General features: G+C 36.7%; 1 protein-coding gene across 2 annotated transcripts; it reads right to left on the bottom strand.

The window, feature by feature from the left end:
* Positions 1–1,765: 1,765 nt before the first annotated feature.
* Positions 1,766–24,736, bottom strand: spag1b (sperm associated antigen 1b). Of its 2 annotated transcripts, none has more exons than XM_059012624.1 (19): positions 24,604–24,736; positions 22,723–22,864; positions 22,192–22,351; positions 21,793–21,909; positions 21,382–21,449; positions 20,784–20,896; positions 20,453–20,558; positions 19,800–19,930; positions 19,230–19,336; positions 18,400–18,511; positions 16,354–16,767; positions 15,046–15,145; positions 11,959–12,111; positions 10,910–11,085; positions 8,885–9,026; positions 8,318–8,444; positions 7,632–7,793; positions 3,115–3,489; positions 1,766–2,840 (listed from the first exon to the last, which is right to left on the bottom strand). In XM_059012624.1, exons 1-19 carry the CDS (start codon positions 24,719–24,721, stop codon positions 2,709–2,711), a joined length of 2,955 nt encoding a protein of 984 aa, XP_058868607.1. In that variant the 5' UTR covers positions 24,722–24,736; the 3' UTR covers positions 1,766–2,708. The 2 variants fall into 2 exon arrangements, with proteins under 2 accessions (XP_058868607.1, XP_033849238.3); XM_033993347.3 differs by lacking the exon at positions 24,604–24,736 and adding an exon at positions 23,723–23,907.
* Between the last annotated feature and the right edge of the window lie 455 nt (positions 24,737–25,191).

Genomic DNA, 25,191 nt, shown 5'->3' with positions numbered 1-25,191 from the left:
CTTTTTATTGTCTTGATATTTTATTGAATGGGTTTATTGATGTGAAAGGAACATCACCAATTGAATGTGCTCTTGATCTACGACTAAACAGTTTGTAATGATGCAGGTTTAACAGAAATGAGAATTATTCTGAAGCTACAGTGGCTCTCAAAAGTTTTCACCCCCGTTGGACTTTTCCACATTTTATTGTGTTACAACATGGAATCAAAATGGATTTAATTAGGAGTTTTTGCCACTGATCAACACAAAAAAGTCCATAATGTCAAAGTGAAAAATAAAATCTACAAATTGTTCTAAATTAATTACATGGGGAATTCCTCTCTGCAGAATGCTATTTACAGAGAGAATAAACTAACAATGCCTGCATCTCTTTGCATAAGAATATTTTTGCTTTTGGTGCTGATGGAAATGTCAGAGAATGTAAATTGAACTACTCCATTGAGGGAACTCAAGTCAGTAGTTGCATGTTTACACTTTGGATTAGCAATTCTTTAGATCTACATTTTATATAAAAAAATAAATATATACAACAGGCAGACAGACTGCATATACCCAGAGGACCAAGTTTCAATACAATAGGTTCTTTATCAGTGACACTCAGACGTTCATACAATAATCTCCATTTATCCACCAGTGGGGTATAATACAGTAAATGTGTTTACATATTGTGTGGTGTGTTTTTTGTGTTTTTTTTTATCCAGAGAATTCCATTTTTACATATTTCTACACAAGAACTGCATACAAGGTTATGATGAAACTGGAAAAGGTCATTCTTGCACTACACAGAATTTAGCCCATAATACATGTCAATATACACAGCAGGTCTATTTCAGTTGCACATAGTGATCTAAACCTGGGTTTCTATGAGTTACCAGGTACATTTCCCCCTCGGCCAGTGTGATGTCTGTCTTTATATATGACCTTAATCCCAGCACTCATCACGATTACATTTTATGATGTTAACCAAAGCAAGGGAAACATACAGGCTGATTTTGGCCTACTAGTTAATATTGCTCCAGTTTCCATATAGTAATACAGCCATAACCTAATCAGAAAGGACAAAAAATGATGTTCAATGTCATGTTTATTTAACATTCTAAAGCTCACTGATCTGACAAATATTTTATATTTATCATCAACATCCAAACTCTCATTGGAGTTTTTCAGAAGTGTGTAAGTCATCATGTGGGTTTGGGAATTGGTGATGATGTCTGAGAAACTATTTTAGTGTGACTGACACTGGGCACAGCAGCCCACAATTAGGGCGTGTGTGTGTGTGTGACACTGAGGATTCTTTAAGCAACTTTAATTTCCTCATTAAGTTAATCTTGTTACGATTTAACACATGTAAAAAAAAATTGCTGATTTCCACTATATATATATATAATTTTCTTTTGGTGGCGGAGTGTAAAAAATATGCGCAAAAGCTGTATGAAATGCTTGTTTAGGAATGGTACATACTGTATATATGGTATGGTTTTTCACATTTTTTGAAGGTCAAAACTGGCCATGTGTTCCTCTCCTAATTATTAAAAAAGAAGCGAATGACTTATTAAATTAAGTGGACTTTTAGATGTCTTAATGAATTTAGCTGAAAATCCAGATGTATTTTTATTTTTTACATTTTGTCTTGTTTTAATGCATTTAAATTAATATGATTGACAAACATTAACACATTTTCATAAAGATAGTGTAGCAATATGAATGTACGGTTAAGACTTATCAAAAGGTGATTTAAGGAAGAACAAAAAAAATAAATACAAAATACTGTTTAAAACATGCAGTTTATTGCTCCAATGCAATTGCTGCATCAAGCTCATCTCCCTGAATTTAGTACATTCATTAGATTTTCATTCCAAGTGGAAAAAAATGGAAAATACAGTCACCTGCATAACAGATATTTAATATGTTAATATTGTATTCATCCACTTGATAAAATAAATTACATTTTGCAGCTGAGAAGAAACCTGAGTGGAAGACCTACATATACAATGTGAAGTTTCAGAGTGAAATAACTCCAATATATTTTGAATACATGTTCCATCAAAAGCTTTAATAGTGTAAATGCACACATATGTACTGCTTTGTGGTTAATTATGCTGATTTGGCAGCATTTCTCTTTACAATCACTGTAATTCAGTAATATGTATTTGAGAAAAAAATAGACATTGTAGACCATTTATTATTGCATTCTGTTTGTTTTTTTAAAACAGCTTAAAGAAACAGGTAGATTTAATAACCCTTAAACATGTGAGAATCTGCACTTAACTTTGACAGCAAGCTCCAGACTTCCCATTAATGACTAAAACATTCCAAAAACACACATTTTACCAGCCCTTTGTTTTTACAACAGAAAAGGTGATCTGATATATAGAAAGCAATCAGGTACTGTATTAATGAACAGGACAAACTGTAAACTGAAGCAAAACTACCCAGACCAATACAAAGTCCCACGAAAACATGAAAATACATAAGCTATAATGTAAAAATCTCCTAAATGGAAAAATAATATGTGCATCGCAAAATTAAATAAGACCCCTTTCTATATAAAGGAGTTATATATTTTTTAACATGAAACAATAAATATTGAGGTGCAATTTTAAGTCTTTTTTATTTGCTGTACAGTTAAGGGAGCTGTAGCAGGATATAAGCCATACTGTTTGCATAGATCCAAGTCTAGTTAATGCATGCAGATTGGTACTTTTTTATTAAAATAAATAATGTTTTGCAAGATTCTGAATGTCGTCTGATGTAAATTGTACACTTTCCACTGTTGAGAGATGATCAAACAGTTGCTTTACTTGTTCCTTTTCAGTTTTCCCCAAGAGCAATGACACCATCTACAAATACAAAGTATAACAGTTAAGTTTAGAAATGTATACATAGTTAACATGTATTTAAAAATGTAGAGATTAGGTAGATATTTCAATACAGTAAGATTCCAAATTCTACAAGTAAAGATTCCAATTAGAGCCCATATTAGCACAAAACTCCAGAAGGGATCTCAGCTGGCAACATTTCAAACCCTGCCAGTAGAGATGACAAAAGACTTTGTACCAATACAAACTTAAATCACATCAAGAATTATGGCTGTATTGAAAAAAAAATGCCTACCTTAAACCTTTCTGCTTCATGCAGATGGACTAGATGACGATACACCAGAGTAGGGTCCTTCTGAAGGAGATGGTTGTCCAGTGCCTGAATGATTATGGTAAAGCTGTCTACCTCTAATTTATTGCTCATCAGTGATGGTAGGTTCTCTGGTTCCACACTGCAGAGAAGTTTTGCGCAGGCAGCAATGTCCTCCTTAGATTTCACCGCATTTAAGGCTTGTCCGAACTCATAGGCATTTGTGGGCTGTAAGGGGAACATGTTTTCAGAACCACAGTGGTTGATTTGATTATCTCCTGTGCCAACATGACGGTTGACCTCTTTTCCATCACTTTTGTCTCGTGTATTTTCTGTTTCCTCTTCATCACTGTCATTGACCTTCAAAGAAAGGAAAGGGTGTCATTTCAAGTATGAAATGTAACCATTATCGAATGGGTATTTAACTCCTAAAGTCCCGAAACCTGAATAAGATATAACAAAGCTGCTCAGCCGAGCCTGTGACACAGTGATGCCCGCCCCCGAGGGTATAAAGAACTGCGCTCTCCATCTCAGCGTCATTTTTCCTTTCAAGAACTTACCTGACAGGAGAGCCTATTCAGAGAAGTACTTGTTACTTTTTCTGCTATATATTTTTGTATTTATTGTGTTTTTACATAAATTATACGTGATATTAAAAATTGTACTAATTACGTGCATTTGTGCACTACAGCCTGTTGTTTGTTATGTCCCGCTGCAGTCTTGTGCCCTGGGTCAAGCCAGCGGCTGGAGTCTCTCCTTCCCAGGGATCAAGCAACGTAAGTCGGATGAGTATGTGCTCTCCCCCCCAGGCTGCAATAGCTCCGGCTGGAGTTACTTTATACTCGTTTTGGCTTGGGCCAAAATTACTAAATGGTTTGTATAATTAAAGTAATTGTTATTACTGTATTTTGTTGAGAAAAATATTCTTCTTTTCTTTTTCTGTTTTCAGAATGACATCAGTGTGTCTGCAGCATGTGCTGGACCAAGAGGCTGCTTCGGTTGTGGTTGCTTGCAATCTCTACCACAACATCTTGATGGCGATTTGATCACAGCTTTTGCATCACCATTACGAGGGTGGTTAGTTCATTTAACAAGCAGGCTTCCCTCAATCTCATGTGAGTACTGACTGAGTGAGTTTGCCAGTAGGTTGCACAGGTGGGCATCACTGTACAGTGCTACCCACGGTAACTGCGAACGAGTACCACCCCGGATCCTACCCGCTACCGACTGGTGCTTACAGTAGCCCACGCAGGAAGCCGTCTTCACGGGCGTCGTCATCCTCCTCTGCCTTGCCGCCTTCTCCTCCCCCGAGAAAAAAAAAGAGTCGTAGTCGTTTCGTTCCAAGCAATCGACGGACTCAGAGCAGATGGAGAAGCTCTGGTCAGCAGTTTCCCCACCAAGGAACGGTGCTCACAGAGTTCCTGCGTTAACATTCTGCGCCGCCTGCCCCACCTGTCTCCTTAGGATCCCAGGGGGCTACGAGCGCAGAGCTTCTACCACTGATCAAGACGGCCACTGCAGTCTTGCAAGTGCCCTGGCCTACATAAGGCGAGATAAGGCAGTCCATCTTTGATGATGAGCTTACCATCTCTCCTGTGTCTTCCTAAGCGACCACCCCCAGTGTGCAAACCAGCAGCAAACTGGTGCCCTAGGCCCCAGCAGCCTCAAAGCGTCACAGCCAGCTGCACCTGCTGCCAGAGGTGGTTTTCAGAACTGGCCCGCGGCTGTTAGCTGCTACAGGCCCAGGGCCCCTTCCCAGGGAGCCATCTGGATTATTGGCGTCAGTGCACCATGGACATCTGGGTGCTTATTACCATTCAGACCGGCTACTCAGTGCAGTCCCTTCTGGGGCGAACTGTAACTTCAGTCATGGTCCCACAGGATGCCGCGGTGGTGGCTCAGGAGGTAGCAGCTCTGCTGCAAAAACGGGCTAGTCGCATGACAGACCCCCTCCAGTTGGAGGAAGGGTTCTACTCCAGGTACTTCCTAGTGCCCAAGTGGGATGCCTATTTCCACATCCCCATAAAACCATCGCACAGGAAGTACCTGCTGTCCGACTTTTAGGGAACAGCATACGAGTTCCGGGTCTTGCCATTTGCTCTCTCCCTACCTCCCCATGCCTTTTTGAAGCTATCTTAGCCATTGAGACGCAAAGGCATCAGAGTACTCAATTATTTGGCTGTCTGGCACATTTGTGACCAGACTCCACACGTAACTTGTCACCGGCCACCTTCACGGTTGGGTCTTATGGTAGTGCTGGGCAGTGTCACCAAAAGGGGAGTCATCACCACGGACACGTCCAGCCTGGGCTGGGGCGCTGTGTGGAATGGCAGGGGTGCGCAAGCGCTGTGACCTGCTCAGTCAGGTGCGGGTAACCTTGTGGCATTCCGACGCATTTGAGCCATCTGTGTCTGTCCAATAGGGTTATTGACACGCTGCAAAATGCCAGAACAGCGTCCATGCGTTCCCAGTACAGGTACAAGTGGGGCATCTTTCAGACATGGTGCCTGCCTTGGGGGTTCAACCCCACTACCTGTCCCATGGGAGTTATACTGCAATTTTTGCAGGACCTGTTTGACGAGGGGAAATCACCCTCTACATTAAAGGTCTATCTGGCAGCTACCATATTCCTTCGAATTTAAGACACGCTTTAACCATTTTTTGCTTCTCAAAAATAGCCTGTGTTTTAAATTTGAGTACAGTATAATGATGCCTGCATTAAAATCACCAACAGTGACTACCCGTGTACACAAACAGCAACGTGACTGACTGCCGAGAAAAGACAACAAAGGCGTCTCCCCAAATACACAAGCAGCAACGTGACAGTTCTGAGAAAAGACAAAACCAAGCTTCCTGAGGAATTCCAAGAGAAATGTTTATAATTTCATAATTTCTAACAAACAGTACCAGATTGGACAGATCGGAAATGCTGATCAGACCCCTGTATTTTTCGACATGCCCAGCAATGTTTAATGCTATTGTGGTTGCTGGGTTACATGTTGCCTGATGCCATGGAGTGTTGTGTCATGCTTGCTGTTGCCAGGATGTGTGATGCTGTCTTAAGCATTATACAGTGCGCAGCACAACTAACAAGCTCTGTGGTTAACCTACAACAACACTGTTTCGTGTCAGTTTTGTACATTATAACAGCGTCATTGAGGTTGCATCTTTGTAAATGCACACTTATTTGATGTTTTATTTTTTCCTCAAATTAACGGTGGTAAATATTGGCTGCGTCTTAAATTCGAGGGAGTCTTAAATTCAAAGGAATACGGTATTTCAGCTACGGTACTTTATTTTTTCATTGCCACTGGCATCAGTCCGACATCAGTAAATTGTTAGCAGTCCCTACTAATCCCTGTTTAAATCACTCTTTTTGGTCACAATAGGATTGTATTGTAATGATACATTACCGCTCTGCAAATAACCCTTGTCAATGAGGAGCTGTTTCAGACAAAAGTGTATCAAGGCAGAGAGAGAGACCAAGTATGCACAGCTGCACAGTGAGAGAGATCAATTTATGCAGAGCGAGAGATCAAGTTATACACAGCGAGAAAGACCAAGCCATTTAAAATGATATACGTAACATCAGGCCCTATAGAACTATAACAAGATATAAAAAAATGGTCTTATACCAAGATTAGCCTACTGGTCCATAGTATTGAGTTTATTTCGCTAATACAATAGAGGTCTGCAGTTTTCACTGGAAAAGAAAATATCTTAGACAATATATGGAGCATTTTTGACATACTGAACTACAATAAATTTGAACAGAATTTTATTTCAGAAATGGACACAGTGCTTTCTTGCAAAGTAAAATGTGCTCACTAGGTGGCTCTGTTTTTTTTTTTGTTTGTTTTTTCCCAAAACAATTACATTACATGAAACAAGATTACTGTGCAGCAAGGGAACAGATGCTTAGCATCATGGCCTGACATCCAAAAATACATCCGGTCATGTGACATAAGAATCAATGCTGCCTTAGTGTACTTTAAACATAATGTTGTATTCATAATTATGCTGCGTCCTTTATAATGTGTTACAAAAACACAAATGATTTACATATTTATGTACATGTTCCTTGTCTTATTTGATTCACTATATGTTGCTCTCAGTTACTATATAAACAAACCAAGATCCCTGTAATGATGTTGGAAGTGTCGATTCATAAAACTAGTGCCATGCCTATGTCTATTGGTAGAGTGACGAATCATAAAGTCCTTTATGAAAAACTAAGCTTAACTCATGCACCTCATTAAAATGCATTCTACACTGAGGAATTAAAACAAATTTAAACGTGTGATAAGTAGGTAAAGCCTTGATGTGGCAGATAATGTGTTTCAAACTGCTTTTTCTTTTTTAATCCTAAGATACAGACATATATTTATAATCAGCCTGTTAAATTAATAATACATTGTGAATGGTATCCGGAGATGGATTCGCATAATGAAACTAGCGGTTTTCCTTTATCGTTATGATGATTGTTTGGATAAAGATTATACCTCTTGTATCTGGATTTTCTTCCTCTGCTTCTCCTGGCTATCGGGAGCAACACTCTGCTTGCTAAATAGTTCAGCTGCCTCCTGCAGTTCCTTCTCTGCCTCGGCAACCTTCGGGTCCAATCTTAGGACTTCTTTCAAGTCATCCATGCAGTAAGCATAGTTCTAGAATAAAAAATATCATGAAAAACAAATTATGAACCAAAGGTCCTGCACATGCAGTATACATATTCACACTTAAAACAAAAAGAAAACTGTCAAAACATGCAGGGTAAAAACAATTTAAATAAGATAAGAAATAATCATGCTTGTTGTGTCAACAAAACAGTTGTTTTTGTTCTTTTGTATTTTCAGTTTTGGGAAGTTGGGTAAATAGGTTGCTGTACAGTTGCTATTGAAACTGATGGTTACTTTTTCTATTTTACAGATCAGAAATATGTCTACTCTCTTAACGGAAGGGAACCTGGGTTGACTGAAGAGAGAAACATGACACAGTATACGTAGTTTATGATATTTCTTGAATGCAACTTTCATTAAGACTAGAATGAATGGTTGATTAGGCCTATCCCTTAGCTGATTTATTGTATACAGTATTTATTAGGTGTGGTTTCTTAAAGAAATCTAGATTGTAATGTGGTCTTTCTAACATAAATTGTATAAATAGTAATAATGAATATCAGGATAATTACCTGCAACCCTTTGTGAGCCATGGCTCTTCTGTAAAATGCTTTCATATTGGAAGGTTCTAACTGCAGTGCAGAATCGCAGTCCTGTTTGGCCTCTTCATATTGATTTAGTTTTAAGTTACATAGGGCTCTAAAAATAGAATAAACAGATCACAACCTTCCATTCTTGTTTAGCCATTTTGGTGACAGTTTGTTCTTTGTTTTTCAGTTTGTAAAATGATAACTTTAATGCTAATGATGACTCGGTATATACATATTTACTCAACACACTAAGGCAGCTTTCAAAAAAATATTGAATATGTGTTTTTTAAGACATTACAAATGTAATATATACTCACACAAATACAGTATAGAGATATCTGAACAAAAAGAAATTGTGAAGAACATAACTGTTGGTGCCTGTTAGTAAGTCAGAACGTCAAAACTTTCAGGAAAATAGCAGCCCATGTATTCATTCTACAAATGACTGACAGTACTGCTTGTTAAATAGACCCTGTTCAGTCTGCACCTTAAATGTTTAATTTTTCTTGCAGTACAAAACAAAAAACAAAAACTCTTGCATATACTAACCTGTTTGTGTAAATTGCACATTCACTTGATTTTAACTTCAAGCACTCAGTGTACTTTCCAAGGGCATCTTTATACTGGCCCTTCTTCACAAAATCATTTCCTTCTTGTTTATGTGACAGGAAAAGAGCTTCTGTTTTTTTACCTTTAATAAAACCGGGAAAAAATGATGCATTCATCTTTAACTCTCAAACTACTACATTGATCCATCGCAGAGTTAGTTGTTAGCCGTTTAAATATCCACTAGCAGCCTACACAAGCAGCTTCAGTTTAGATTCAAAATGGACACACTTTAAATTATTTACCTAAAGCAGTTCTCAAACTGGGGTTCGGACCTCCTGGGGGATCATAGAAAGGCTTTGGGGTGGGGGGAGGGGCTGCAGACCCAAGGAGGAGTCAAGATTGGAGAAAGTAATCTGAAGTGAACCATGAACTATTTTTTTTTTTTTTACAAAAGAAGAATTTTAAAAATAACCAATTATAAGACACTTGTCTAATAAGATCATATTGAAAGTTTGAATGACCTTAGCCTTTACGAATGATAAAGCATGTCTGATACTCGAGACAGCTATTACAGCAGTTTCTTAATAAACATAACTATTTAGAGCATGCATTTGTTTGGTTTATTAATGTATTTATGTTTATTCCCACCTCCAACTTTAAATTAGTTAAAAGATTTTATGACTCAAGTCTTCTGTCTTTCCAAGGAGAGCTATAGTACAGAGTGTGTTCCCACTTGATAAGCACAAGGTTGCTGAAAGACCATTTCACAGATGGTTGACTTTTTATATAATATTACAAGTCTCAGCTTTTCTTTTGTTTGGATATCTCCAACTTTACAGGTGCATCAAAATATGAACTAATAGCGATTTAAAGGGGAAGTGCAGATGGGGAAATCAGAGATGATATAAAACTGTGCAGATAGAGAAACATGAGTAATGTAAATAATATTACTTAATTAATTGCGTCTGCACAGTTAAAAGAACCAACAACTTAATGGTTAATTAAACTGCATTAGTGTCACATAACCACAAATACCTATGTTTAAATTCATGTGGTTAATATACACCAGTGATACACACAAAAACATTATGGGGGGCCACATATACAGAATTGTGGGCCGCACAGAAAAGTACTATAACCCTTTTAATCCTCAGACCTTTAAAATAACATAATTTCACTGTTAAAAATAGTTTCAAAGCACAGTATTAACTAGGCACAAGACAGATAAGTATCCACCTAACACATTGCTGCAGTACCAAGTAATATAAACATCCACCAAACACAGTTTTAAGATTGTTGAGAGAAGTAAGAGTAATGCGAGTATCAGAAAAAAAGACCAAATATTCTGTTTTACTTTAAAATTCAGAGTATTCATCTGTTAACAGAAAATTACCTTTATATAGCATCAGGCTAGGGAAAAAAATGACAGCAGTCCAGCCAGTATTACTAAAGTTATTTACTGTAGTTTCTCTTGAAGATATAATCAATTGAATTGCTAGTGTGTGTTCAATAAGAACCACCAGCACAGTGTTTTTACAAATCACCAAGTTAAAAATAACCGTTGCATGTCTTACTCACCAGAAAAAAAAAAAAACATTCGGTCAAAAACACTGCTGTTTCAGAAATGGTACAGATGCTGCTTACATATTAGTGTATCCATCATGATAATAGCTCTGTTTCCAGCTATTCTGTTTCACTGTGATTAACATCTAATAAATACATCGGTGCAGATTAGTGGAGATAGGATTTTCACATTCACAGTGTGGCCTATGGAAGGTCATTCAAAACGTACTGTGCAAAAGACCTCATCCTGGTGGTAAACTGTACACAAGCAGCTCACTCGTAGAAATATGATACTAGATTTTAGTTGCCCACTAAATCCCCAGATTGAATACTTGATGGACAGACTTGTCTTGGTCCCAACCCTACCACCGTAACCTCACACACATATTCAGTCATACATATTTAAAAACTAAAAAGATACACTGTGAATAAATATACTGTACTACATAATATGTTTGCTACCTGTGTCCTGCACAGGTTTAGAGCCACCAGATCCTTTAGTTTTTTGCTGTGTTTGTTCATAGTTTGCCGAGGTGCCTTCCCATCTGTTCTGCTGAGCAGACAGTGGGACTGCTGGGATATCAGGAAGTTTCTCTCGCCAGTTATGGCCATCTTGGTCTATCAACAGTCTTGTAATCCTAAATTAAAAAATATATTTTTTTAGCATAAATAAAGCAGTTCATCGTACTCTTAGACAAACAGTTAAAGGATGCCACAATCAGAATTCTTTTGCTTGCCCGACAGTACTGTAGATTACAAGGCAAGGCTTTTTGGGGGGATTCATTTAAAAGTATTTTTTATTACGTGTGAGCAAAAGAAAATTGTCCTCCTACTTTTTTCATTTTTTTTATTTGTTTTAAATACCCTATTGCATTATCTGCTATATGTCATATAATTAAGTTAAGAAATGTAAGTGCACAGTATAATCAAAGGGAAATAAGCTAATTTAAAAAGCTGTCGCATGATTTAATTTGGTAGCAGTCATTCACATCTCGAGTAAATAGTCTTACAATAAATGACTTGGTGGAACTAGATTTCACTTACTTATACAACCAACATTTCAAAACCTAAATGACTACTATTCAAAATGACATATTAAAACAAAGAAAAGTAAAATGTGAATTCTATGTGCCTTAAATGAGTGATCACAAAGGCTTTATTGCTAATAAACATAAGCAACATTGTCACTGGCCCTTTGTTATGTTGAATATCTTTTCGCTCTTCATGTACCTTTAGAAATGTTAAATTGTTGCTTCCCTGTACCTTCCATTGCTGACGGTCAGCTGCACAGTCTGGTCTCATTCCCATGGAGTTAGTCTGACACAGGGGGTGATCTGCATACCCTCAATTAAATTAAGAAACCAGCAAAGAACAAAAAGATATGCTGCACAATATTGAGGGAACCAGTGATATTTACTATAGGTAGACATTGCTACGGGCAGGTTTTTGTTACTCCAGTTTCAAATTGGCAATGTAGTTCATTGAGAAGCAGCCAAAGGCCATACGTTTACCTGTTGACGCTGTCATTGGCAGACTGTACCCCACTGTCAATCTGGAGAACAGTCTTATAATCCACATAGGCTTGCCGGTAACGCTCTAGTGACTCATAAGCCATTGCTCTCCGAAGAAGAGGCTTGACAGAGAAAGGCTGAAGCTCCAAGGCTCTGTTAAAAATAGATGAATTCAGGGATCAGGCAAAAAAGTTAACAGGAGGACTGGATTTATGCAGTGCTAGGAACAGTCAATTGCTCTGTATTAATATAAGTTAATATTACACTGCTAATATTTTAAAATAAATTCAAAATAGTTACAGACTGTCAAAACCAATTGGGTTTTTACTGCACCAGAGGCATGACAGGAAGTTCCTGCTTGCTTTGCTCATTTTCATGTCCCATTCAAATTAGTAAAGTATGTATCTGCACTTAAACAAAACGAGGCACATTACTGTATAATAAAAATAAGCTTTCTGTCAGTCACACTCATCATAGAGGTCATCATCACACAAACTAAAATGACAAACAACCATCTGTCTTTAACGTTCTACCAATAAGAGTAGAAACACACACTTGATTCCTATATACAGGAACCAGAAACACAGGAATGTAATTTACCACTACACATTTACATTACAAAATAAACTTTTACATTGTAGTCAGCAGGTTCTGTTCCTGTGATTCGTCTGCCGCATTAGAAGAGGTAACTTGTACAAACAAAAAGAACTAAACATCATCTCCAAAACTGAAACTATTCAGGAGAAACTGAAACTATTCAGGAGAAATAGCAATGTCAAAGGTATTGGAAAATTGTAACATCCATAAAGATAATGAACTGGTTCACTGTCATCCTGTACATTTCTGTACATTGTGTTTTACTGTATTGGGATAGATTACATATGGATACAGAAATACAGCAGCTGTGATAACGAGGGAAGTTTTTTCTCAGAATATTTTGTAAACATGAACATATGGCAGCCAAACTGCTATTTTTTACTGGACAGCAGTGGTTAGAAGAATTATAGAAAATAGTTCTGTATTAACTGCAAAGACAGTATCTCAAAGAGTGTTGTGACCTGCATCACTGAAATGGTGAGAGATTAAAACAATGTTGCAGTGAAACAGTAACTGTGTGCCAAATATTTAAACAATATACTCAATATGTATTCCCAGAAAATGTTAGTCCTAATATGGCAGCCATAACAGGTCAGAAGTCAAAGTCATGGTCACCAAGACATTAAGGATGCAGTGTTTGTTTAACCAAGTATGAAGCTTATAAACATTAAGGGGTAGATGTAAGTATAGGCGCAGTGCAAATAATTGCGGATGCCAAATTCAAATTGCATTGCGGCCAGGCTATTATTTGCACTGTGCCCTATGAAAGCTTAAGAGCAATGCAAATTACTCAACACGCACAAATAGTGATCTGCAATTATTATAATAAGGGTCTCAATGAGTGCATCGGTCTATGTCAGAGAAAGGGAAGCAAGTCCTCTTGACGCACAGAAAAGAAGAGAAGCAGCTGAGAGTCCTTATGGCTGAGGTCACTCAGCATGAAACTGAGTTGTTCAACATCAGTTATGCTAGTATCTTTAGGAAATTATATGTATCTGCCAGCCCTTTTTAGCGTGACATCCAGAAATTTGCCTAGCACTCTGGAATAGGTGGATTGGGCTATCCCTCCAGACATTCCAACTGTGGTCTGAAAGGAACCAGAGGCTAAGTAGTGCAGAGAACACAGCACTTTCACATGTGCAGGGATAGTGGTTCCTAGATTGACGCTGAGGTCTAGCTCATCCCTCAATTCAATTAGGTCTATGATGACCTGCGGAGTGAGACGATAACGCTTTAGCACTGCATCCTCCAGCATCCCAAACAAAGTGACCCTGGGATCGAATATGCAGGGTCTTCTTCGTCTTGCCTTTCGCCTTCGAACGTGTTCCTGCCTCTCCTCAACAACAGCCATCCTGAAGCCAATGACAGGTCTCTGCAGGTATGTGCTTTTATACAGCTCTTAATTACTCGCGTCTACAAAGGTTTGCACCTTGTAAGAAGAGGTGTAAAGTTTTTGGAGGGTCAGCAATTGCCTAAGGTAAAAATCCTTACATCACATTATAATGTTTGCGCCCGCTTAGTATCCAGATCCCACCTAATTCCATGCTCTTTTCTTAATTTGAATGCATTTCAATATAATGGTAAGGGATTAATGATGGCAGAGAGCAAATGTAATAGTGGGTGCAGAACGCCAGGTGAACACCATTCTTTACATACGCCGCATTTTTAGCGGTGTGTAAAATCAGACTTTGTCAGCTAAATACGATTTACGGCAGCATTATGGGGGTTTTGCACCCACAAATCACTTTGCGCGTATCCTTACATCTACCCCTAAGTCTTAATCATTCAGAAACCAAAAAGTCACATGGGCACAATAAGGCAGCCATCTCACAGAGTTTGCCCAATGAGTTCTGGCGTTGGCTGCAAATTTATAATTATGCTCCCTTAACAAAAATGCTTAATAAAAGTATGCTACAAATTACAAATAAATCATATAATTAATTTTAGGGATAGACTGCAAATTAAATTATAGAGGACAGTTCATTAACGTAACATCTTGAATCTAGATCAGAAATTCTTTCATATTCTGAGGAACAATGGTTAAATATAAATGCAAATAGTTCAATTATGTTGTTTTTAGGGTCTTAATAGAGGTACAGTTGGTTAAATAAATTAGTATTCCTACCTTGGGGTGCCACTTAAATCTTCGTTATTCTACGTTATTTGAACAAAATGTTAACTTGTTTCTTTATATTCAAATATAATTAAACTATGATTGGCCAATCTAGATTCAACACTCTAGTTCTACCCAATATGACTTGCTCTATACCTTGTGTTCGGGTGTCTCTTATTGTATAAAACATGTCATCTCATGCATGGCAAAGTCGACCAGTTCTGGCTGCTCAAGCTTTATGAATTGTAGTCTCTTATATTAACACCGCCCTTCCCTTTTTTGAAGTATGTCATATGGACATCAAAAATCACAGCGAATAGAAGAACTTTCATTCAGTGTTCATAAAATAAAACAATATCAAACTGCAAGTGCCTCACCTGGTAGAGTCCTGAATACAATCACTACAATTCCCATCCTTTAGGAAGCATGCTGCTCGGTTTGAATACAAAATGCTCAGATCTCCAGGACTGTCTATCTCTGGAAAATAAAAAGTCATTGTTGATTATAAATTACGCAGAAACATAGTATTTTGAGGTTTAGGTAGAAATTATGCGTTTATTCTCTCCTGATGCATAAATGTGATCAGCTCACAGTATATATAAACAATGCTCCCTCTTTTTATTCTTGTTGATACTTCTTGAGGTTTTCAAAGCTTTGGTTTTAAAGATATTTAAAAGAAAGCAGTGGTGGTCCGGATAGCCAGTTTAGCCATTCACTGCAATTGTTATGTAACTGAATCAAGTTTGTTTGGAGGAAATACATCTTAAATCGCTGCTCATTTGCTAATTTCCTAATTACAAAAGAAAAGCATTCTTGAAGTATCCAGGTACAGCACTGCTGATTTTATTATTCCTTCTAGGTATGATGTGAAGAAATTAATTCCTTTCTTTTTCATTAAATCATTTTTAATAGGAACAGGGTTGTAATATGATTATTCTGCTAAGGTAAGCAACATTAACAACATAATTTGTCTTTGTTGATTATCACATCTAAATGACTGACTGATTAGTGTGCTTCTAATCATGCCTCTGAAAGAATGTATCCTGCTCCTATTAGTTACAGTACTATTACCAGAATAGGGAATTTAATCTGCAAGAATATCTACACTTTTGCTATCAATATTATTCCCTACTCGATTGCTATTTATCATCTTTCTATTGGATGGGATTATAACAACGTATAGTATGGTGACATAGGAAGCTGTCACTTTACACTTTCACCCCAATTAACTGAAAGACCAGAAGGACAAGAGGGGTTTCTACTGATAAAATACACAGACAATTTACCATATACCTCATTGGAGAATTCCAGTTAAGCTGGTTTGTGGGTGACGTGCACAATTTGGGAATTGGAACCCAGCAAAGGTTCACAGGTTAACATTTTATTTTAAGCAACACACAACTGATTGCAGAATTTTAGAAAATAGAGTACACAAAACTCAGTCTTTTCTCCCTCAAACCTGCATAACTAGCTTTATTATAATCTATTGAATCAGATGAGAAAATAAACTAGCTCTTGAGCCAGTATTATAATCTCCTGAAAAAATACACAATCCCCGCTCACCAGCTTAAAATAATAGCTTGCCACCGATATCATTTTTTAAGCAGACACAAAATTTTAACGTAGCCTGTTACAGAAATCACATTTAAAAAACTCAATACACATAAACAGAATTTACATCTTACCGGCCTCTGTGAAGTCACTGATGGCTTGTGTGTACTTAAGCAGTGCTTCAGAAAATTGTCCGCTCTTGAAAAGCTCATTGCCTTGACTTTTCAGCCTGGCAATATCAGGAGGCAGAGCCCCTGAGTCTACCGGCACATCGGGCCTGCTGCTGTCAGTACCTGATGAACTGGGACTTGTCTGATCACCTGCAAAGCTCTCATTCCTCTGGAATTCATTGACCTGCCCTTGTTCTTTAGCCCCCTGATAACTGCCTTTTTCCGAGCTCCTTCTCTTCGTCTGGGCCTTCTTGGCGGTGGATGGAGATTTCTCTTCAGTTTGTGGTCCACCATCTCCTCTGCCAGTAAACTTTCTCTGTGCATTCCCCATTTCACCCTTCTCAGCAGCACTCTCCCCACCCACAAGCAGGCAAGATTCTGCAAGGAAACAGCCCAAGAACACACCCACAACAGGCGCAGTCAGTGATTACATCAGCCGGTGGGACAGCCTACTGCAACACTACAGACAGGGGTGTGAGGAAGTGGTACCTAAACAATAAAACGTCAAACAGTGGTCCTTTGGTTACATTTTTTTATTATTAACCAAGTAATCAATTGAAACTACATTTGTGTACTCAAATTAAGAGACTGCTCTATTTGAGCTACATGGATTGTTTGATCCCAACAATACACAGCTCCCTTTTCATGGCAGATTAACAGACTTGCTGCAGCAATAAGCCTGAGTAACCCTTTCAGTGCTGTATCATGCGTGTTCCTTCTTGTTTTATGGTCCACATTGGAGATGTACAACTTTTTTTAATATGATTGTCTGAGTAGTGGAAACTGGTTCCTCTTATAGGTCAGTACAGAAAATTACAAAACAACTCATAACATAGGTTCCTGGAAAATAGCATTCTGTTACTAGAGAGGTATTGTCAATCTAGTTGACCATTCTAATTTTAAATATTACATGTGGTTAATATTATGTTTATATTTGTAAGCATGCATAAAATGTCTCTATGTAGAGGTTATATGAAAATTATTGAAAATGAGTGACTCTAGGGTAGGTAATGTTTTAGAAGACCTAACAATATAGAACCCATGCATTACAGTCCCAAATAATTCCACTAATTTATTTTAATGTGAGTTTTGCAAAGCTAGTGTGTTTCATAATATAATTTTGTACATCTGTATACATAAAATACGATCTCACAGATACATTAAAGGGATTTATATTTAAGAATGTTATGCCCACTAAAAAGATAATACAGTGCTATTGACTCAATTCAAAAAAGCAGTAGTAAAATCTGTATTCGACCCCAAAGTGGTTTTGATTAATTATGTATGCAGTCAAACGGAATTTTACTGAATCAATTCACAGAACACAAGGGTTTTTGTTGGGAATCCTCACAAAAAAATGCCTTGTAGTTTTCCAAAGGTTCTCTGCAGCTTTAACAGATTCTATTTTTAACCATAAGGGATATAATGAAGTAGTTTTTTTTGTTTAAGTATTTAAGTAGTGCTTATCCTATTTATCTGGCTGCACAATGTCTTTTTTTCTGTTCATTGGTGAGGGGAAGGAAGGTAGAACCTTTGAACTCGGTTGACTTAGCTATCCAGTTAGGGTACTGAATTAACTGCAACTCGTTTTAAGGAAGTGCAGAAGGGAACTGTAATACATCCTTTTAAAATGTGAAGTGGCTGTTATACGCATTGGCTTGCAAGCTGTTTGGTAATTGGTTTATGTCACCTCTTATGAGAATGTATTGTCCATATGAAAATAGCAGTAAATTAACAAAGTAAAAACCTTCACTTAATTATACCAATTTTTTAATATGAATTTTCTTTTCAAATTCTTTGTGATGGCTCCAACTACCGTACTTCCCTGAATCTTTTTTTCAACATATCTTTAATGTGCCAAGATCCACTATCCAGATAAGCACCATCCAAGATACAGCCTTCAACCTTCCATTCAGTCACTTTAGAACCTAATAATTATCAGCATACAAGGAGCATCTACTGTTTGCAACTTTCCACTCACCTACTGCCAACCTAAAAACAACAAGTCACCTGTCTCTGTTTCGTCATCCAAGTCCTCTACCTCTTGTATAAGGATTCTTTTTCCTTTAGGTTGTTTTTTTGATTGCATATCTTTGTTCCCTTCGGTTTCATGCAGCAGTTTCTAAAGCAAAACCAAACAAGGGATGAATACATCTAAAATATATAGCCATTGTATCATCAAAAAGTAATTTTCTTGAAACCGGGTAATTCTACTACCTATACACCTTTAAAATTTCATTAGGCAAGTCAACTAACCAACCAAACAAGAGGAATATTACAACGCTTTTGCATTCAAACATGACCTAAATGCAATGCAATGACATGACCATTGGGTGAACCTTGGTTGCTGTTTTTTTTTTTTTTTTTAAAGAATGTTGTTACATAAACATTTTTTTGGTTATATATATAAAAAAAGCAAACTTTTCAAACTGTATCCTGAATCAAAAGCTTAACAGATGAAGATACTAGGCATTGATTTGGAGATATGTTAGTTGTAGTGGAGATTTGTGTCAGAGCCATCTGCTGGAGAACAGGAAGTATTGCAGAAGAGGAGAGCTTTGTTAAAGAGTTGCACAGAACTCTGGGTCAGTCAGCTCAAACTAATTAACAACACACAGGGGGAAGGGGCAATCCATTAAAAAAACTAAAAAACTCCAACCTAATGTCATTCTTCTTTTGATACTAATGTAATGTCATTTGCTATAATTCCTTTGAGCTTATTTTTTAACAGCCCATATTAATTCTCTGTGTTTTAGCGTGGGTGTTTGTACTATGTCATATGCTGCACACTTGATGCTTAAAACATAATACTAATATGCTGAACATTAAAACGAATCTACCTTTGCCATGACATTTTCTGGCTCAGCTTGCAGAACTTTCTTCAAGTCATCAGCAGCTTCCTTAACCTTACCCAGATGTTTATATACAGTGGCACGTCTCAACAGGGCTGCAAAATAAAACAAATAAAAAAGGCTTTACTATTATAAAACATACTTACTAAACAAGCAAATTCACACATTTAAATACTTTTAATAACGGTCTCAGCATATTCATAGCATCCAGCCCTGGGTATACCTTACAACCTTAGGGAGGCTGTGTGGTCCAGTGGTTAAAGAAAAGGGCTTGTAACCAGGAGGTCCCCGGTTCAAATCCCACCTCTGCCACTGACTCATTGTGTGACCCTGAGCAAGTCACTTAACCTCCTTGTGCTCCGTCTTTTGGGTGAGATGTAGTTGTAAGTGAGTCTGCAGCCGATGCATAGTTCACACACCCTAGTCTCTGTACGTCGCCTTGGATAAAGGCGTCTGCTAAATAAACAAATAATAATAACTAATTTATGCAGACTTTCACTTAATTAACACATAATGTAGGTGTATGCACTATATACCCATATAGTAGCTGTCAGATACCTTTCATATTATTTGGTTCCAGTTCCAGTACTTTCTCACAGTCATTGAAGGCATTGTTCCAGCGCTGAAGTTTGATTTCTGCTTGAGCCCTATTGTTGTAGGCAGCCACTGAAGGAATCACTGAAATACTCCTATAATAGTAAATGTATATCCAAGGACAAGCAGATTAATTTAATCATACATTCACAAAGTAATGCACTGCCATTAAAACATTACAGTGTGTTAATTGATCACATTGTATTGTTTTGATATTGTAATTACCCCTAGCCTACATATCAACTCCCAAATACACTTTTACAAATGTGACTCTGCACATACTATTTGTTAAGAGTGTTCCACTTTCTGAATAGGTTTCTCAAGTGAACATGTAATTAAGTGAGGACCAACACTTACCAATGAGTGTGTTCATGTTTATTTCCATTGTTTAAACATTTCATTACAGCAGAATGGGACCAACATGTTCAAGTCAGCTCAGCAATTGTTGAGAGCACATGGCCATGGACAGTAAGCCAATCATCATGAATAAACTTGATTAGACAAGATACAGTTGGACTACAAATATTTACATAAGGCTACTTGGCATCCCACAATTATGTTGCATTAAAAAATAATAATACTGGTAAAAATAAAAATTATGTAAATTGCAAACTGACCTTGTATAATATACCACAGCATCTTCATAATCCTTAGCATTGAAAAACTCATTTCCTTTATCTTTTTCTCGATTTGCAATTATGTTTTTTTCTTTGTCAGTCAAACCTGGGAAGAAGTCATTTATATATCAATCTACTTTATATGCATAGAAATACATCACTTGTTCACAAAACATGCAAAATATTAATATCTGAAAATTATCCCCAAGCACTGGTCACTAAAGATACTTACTTGTAGATTTAAATATAAACTGAAACTCACTCACTGTTCTGTAATATCTGGTGTGTTTTACATTACGTATATGAAGCCATTTTATTTTATTTTTTTTACCTGTTGTATCTATTTTTCTTTTAATTTTAGGCAATCCATGATTGATTAGTCCTGGAGAGCTTTTTTCCTTGTTGCATCCTTCAACTTTAGCACATTCCTTTTCAACATCAAATCTCCAAAACAAACAAAAAAAATCAATAAACCTCCATCCGATAAAATGCTTACTGTACAATTGCTGACCTCAACAGTATGACAAAATAATGTATTTTGGAATATAAAGGACAGGGAAACAATGTGTTGTACTTTCGTTTTAGTTTTAAAATATATATCGAAGCCTTATATCACTGTATGCTCTCGACTACGGCACTTAATTGTTGCATTGATAGTATTGCCATTAGCTCTCTAAATTCACTTAATTTTTGTATTTCTCCTACTGATATCCTAAATGGAAATACAATATGGTATACCTACTATTTTCTATGCACAGTGTATATTGTAGAAATGTTTCTTCTTGTAATTTTTGCCAAGTAAACAACTGAGAAGTGATATGGTGTCAGATAATTGCAGAAACTATTATGTGTAAATATTTTTTAAATACTGTATATTGGAACCTTAACTGTTTTAAACCCTATACAATTCAGCAGCTGGTAAAACTTACTTATCCCACTCACTGTATTCCCTAGGAACAACTTTGTTTTTTGAAGTTTTTCCCTTGTTGATTTTATTCTGTGAAGAAAATTGTAATCAAGACACAATAACAGGTCAATCAGAAATACTAGGTTAAACAAAATACTAATAAACATCTTTACTGCGGCTGTTTTTGCAGTTCAATTTGTTTATTTTAAAATTACAATGAACATACGTTTATCATATGTGTATAAATTGATAAACAACAATATGTATTCTTTCAGCTGTTGACTGTTGAAGGATACATGCTACTGAGCTACTAAAGTAACAATATTTGTGTAAACATCCAAGATGCACAACATTTCGTTACATTTTCATAGTATCCATAGTAGAACCAGTTCATGTTTTATCCTGCAAAGTATAAATTCAGTCAGCATCTTACTTGCTTGGAGGGAACAAAGACGTTTGATCCACGCACAGGTGGCACATTTTCAGAGTTATCCAGGACTGATTGGTGTTTAAGTTCAGTTTCTCTTTGATTAATTTCTTTTGACCAACTCTGTCAGGGATGATTAAAACACAAATGATCAGAGATTACATACACTGAATTACATGACATGACTGTTGCAGACTACTTGTTTTTTGGCTAAAATTTAAAGGAAAATCCATTTTAATTTAAATGTATTAACCTAATCATTTTAATATATTTCGCACAAAGGCATGTATATAATACTCTAACACAATGAGCATAATATCTACTAACATTCCTGCAGATAAAATAATCAGGTTATCTTATTTCGTGCATCCATACCACCATTTTCTTACTCCTGTCACTGTATACCTTTAAATCGCACATAATTTCTCTCCACTCATCCGAACTAAAACTAGCAGCAGTTGCTGGAGGCTTTTCCTTTCGAAGAGCTCGGCTTCTTGGATCCAAGCTTTCTATTTTCTTTTCACAAAACTCAGTCAGGGCAGGATAAATCCCCTCTTCACCAGACCTGCAAAAAAAAAATAAAGTTAACGTCAAACTTAAGACTTCTTTTAAAACATAAAATACAGTTGTATCAGACACTTAGCGTGATTTATAAATACATAAATATCTCTATTTTTTGGATAAGCCAACCAAAGGCTGATGGCAATATTCAAATTGTATCAATGTGCATCACTTAACTTTTCCAGATCATACAAAAATCTCTCTCAATTTACCAGTTAAAATATCCTTTTTTTTCTTCTTTTTTTTTTTACATGTTACCAACATGTGGCCACCCTTAATACAGTATTTACTTGTTTCAGTTTGGACCGTGCATTTAAAATCAGTAAACCACCTATGGACCATCTATAGGAACCATCAATCAAGTATTTAATTTACCTTAATACCACTAGTATCTTTTCCAAATGGCGGACATCTGTGCACTTCTCAATAAAACTGTAGTCCAGATGTTCAACAGGAATTTTGTAACTTTTGGTTGTTCCAAGATCCAACATGGAAGAAATCTGCTCAGTTTCCATACCTGGCACAAACACAAAGAAAAATAAAATGTTTAGTGTCATGATGCAAGAAAGATTAAGAGAGTAAAAGACTGTCAAAGGAAAATAACTGCTGAACAAGAATCACAACATGCTAACTTACCAATATGGAACACACAGTATTTGCCAAAATACTACATAGGGGTCAATTAAATTAACTGTTTGCTGTGAGCAAGGGTTTAGGAAAATACATATGCATACAATGAGGAATGTACGTCCATTGTCATTTTTGTAATTATTGCCTGGCTACAACATACTAGTATACCTAAAAAAATATTTAGTACATATAGTACACTTGCTTTCTTTAGCTTCTAAAATTATGACTTACATTATTGCAGGCTTTGATATTTTGTCAACAGTTTAGGTAACTGGTGATAACTAACTCTAAAAACATGTAGTGCGCATTATCAAATGGTTTGCTAAGAAGCAGTCAGGGAACATCGTTGAATAGTCCGAAATGAGAATAATTAATTAAAATAAATAACTCATAAAACAACAAGGCACAGTGTCAAGTTGTCATATTCATTGAAAAAATAAATTTGAAGCCGATTTTATTAAACTAAAAACGGATAAAACAATTCAATATTACTTCAACTTTTAATCTGCAGCAACATGATGAAAAAGTGTGAGAGTATAAAAAAGAGGTGAGTATAAAAAACAAGCACATTTCAAATACATTTCAAATAGTTTAAAAATAAATAAATACAAAAGTGAACTCGGAGACTGTCTATATATTTGAGAGTAGTTAGGTGTTTATATAGGATAAACAATCGTTCATTTCTGGAAAAAAAAGCCATTTTGCTGGGTTCTGTCTTGATTCAGAAAACAAAATAGTTACTTACCGAATTCTTTTGTCAAGTAAGGTACTAATATAAAGGATTAGACTGCTTAACATACAAACACGGAATAAATGCTATATTCATTAAAGTATAGTAATTACTTTCTAACAGAACTCGTTTAACGTTGGTAGTGAGTGAACAAACGACACAAGACACTCCTCTCGTGTCGCTGAGGCAGAACTAGTGAAGCGTTACGTTTCCATGGGGACGAGCAATGTTGCAGTTATCTCCAGCACTTTCCATGGAAAGTTTTGTTTACAGTCTTGCAGTATACATCTACTGTCCTGTCAAAATTAGTTTTGTTATTATAAATAATGTTTTAAAAACCAACCCTTTAGAATCTAATCTAATATCAGTCTGCATACAATTAATTACATTAACACAAAGACAAAGACACCGCTGTACATGCGTTCCCCAAACAAACAACACACGTGGCATGTTGGAACATGTAATTCTGAAAACTTAAAAGCAATACCAATAAATAAAGTATGATTGTTTCAGAATACAGTGTACAAATGTGGGTGCATGGGGACCAAGGGAACATTGATGCACAATACAATAGTAAAAGAATATTTTGTATAAATTGAAAAACAAATTATATATGTACAGTGCCTTGCAAAAGTATTCAGACCCCTGGCCAATTCTCTCATATTACTGAATTACAAATGGTACATTGAAATTTCGTTCTGTTTGATATTTTATTTTTAAAACCATTTAAAACACTGAAACTCAAAATCAATTATTGTAAGGTGACATTGGTTTTATGTTGGTAAATATTTTTAAGAAAAATAAAAAACTGAAAAAGTATTTAACCCCTGTGCTGTGGAAGCTCCCAGTTTACACCGATGAAAGAAATTGCCCTAATGAGGACACAATTACCTTACCATTGGCCTCCACCTGTGAACCATTAAAGTCGCTGTCACATTTTCTGGATAAAAACCCCACTGTTGAAGGATCATTGGTCAGGCTGTGAATCTGAAGGAAAATGAAGACCAAGAACATTCTACAGAAGTTAGAGATAAAGTAATACAAATGCATAGATTAGGGAAAGGGTACAAAATAATATCCAAGTGTTTGGATATCCCAGTGAGCACAGTTGGATCAATAATCAGGAAGTGGAAGCTGCATCACACCACCCAGGCACTGCCAAGAAAAGGCCATCCCTCAAAACTCAACGCTCAAACAAGAAGGAGACTTGTGAGAGAAGCCACAGAGAGGCCAACAATCACTTTGAAGGAGCTACACAGTTCAGTGGCTGGGAGTGGAGTAATGGTGCACCAGTCAACCATATCAAGAGCTCTGCATAACACTGGCCTGTATGGGAGGGTGGCAAGAAAGAAGCCATTACTCAAAAAGGACCATCTGAAAGCACATCTGGAGTTTGCCAGAAAGCATGAGAGTGACCCAGCTGCGATGTGGGAAAAGGTTTTGTGGTCAGATGAGACCAAGATAGAGCTTTTTGGCCAAAACTC

Source organism: Acipenser ruthenus, chromosome 3 (genome assembly GCF_902713425.1).
Source record: "Acipenser ruthenus chromosome 3, fAciRut3.2 maternal haplotype, whole genome shotgun sequence".
Taxonomy (NCBI): Eukaryota; Metazoa; Chordata; class Actinopteri; order Acipenseriformes; family Acipenseridae; genus Acipenser; species Acipenser ruthenus.
This window is presented reverse-complemented; position numbering and strand designations above follow the sequence as displayed.

Bases quoted from the DNA above. Each gene is read 5' to 3' on its own strand.
- spag1b (XM_059012624.1), bottom strand. From the start codon at position 24,721: ATGTTCTTGGTCTTCATTTTCCTTCAGATTCACAGCCTGACCAATGAT. The intron at 18,512-19,229 runs GTAGATTCGTTT...GTTTTGCTTTAG, and splicing joins CAGAAAATGTCATGGCAAAG to AAACTGCTGCATGAAACCGA. The intron at 8,445-8,884 runs GTTAGTATATGC...TTCTATTTTTAG, and splicing joins TGTGCAATTTACACAAACAG to AGCCCTATGTAACTTAAAAC.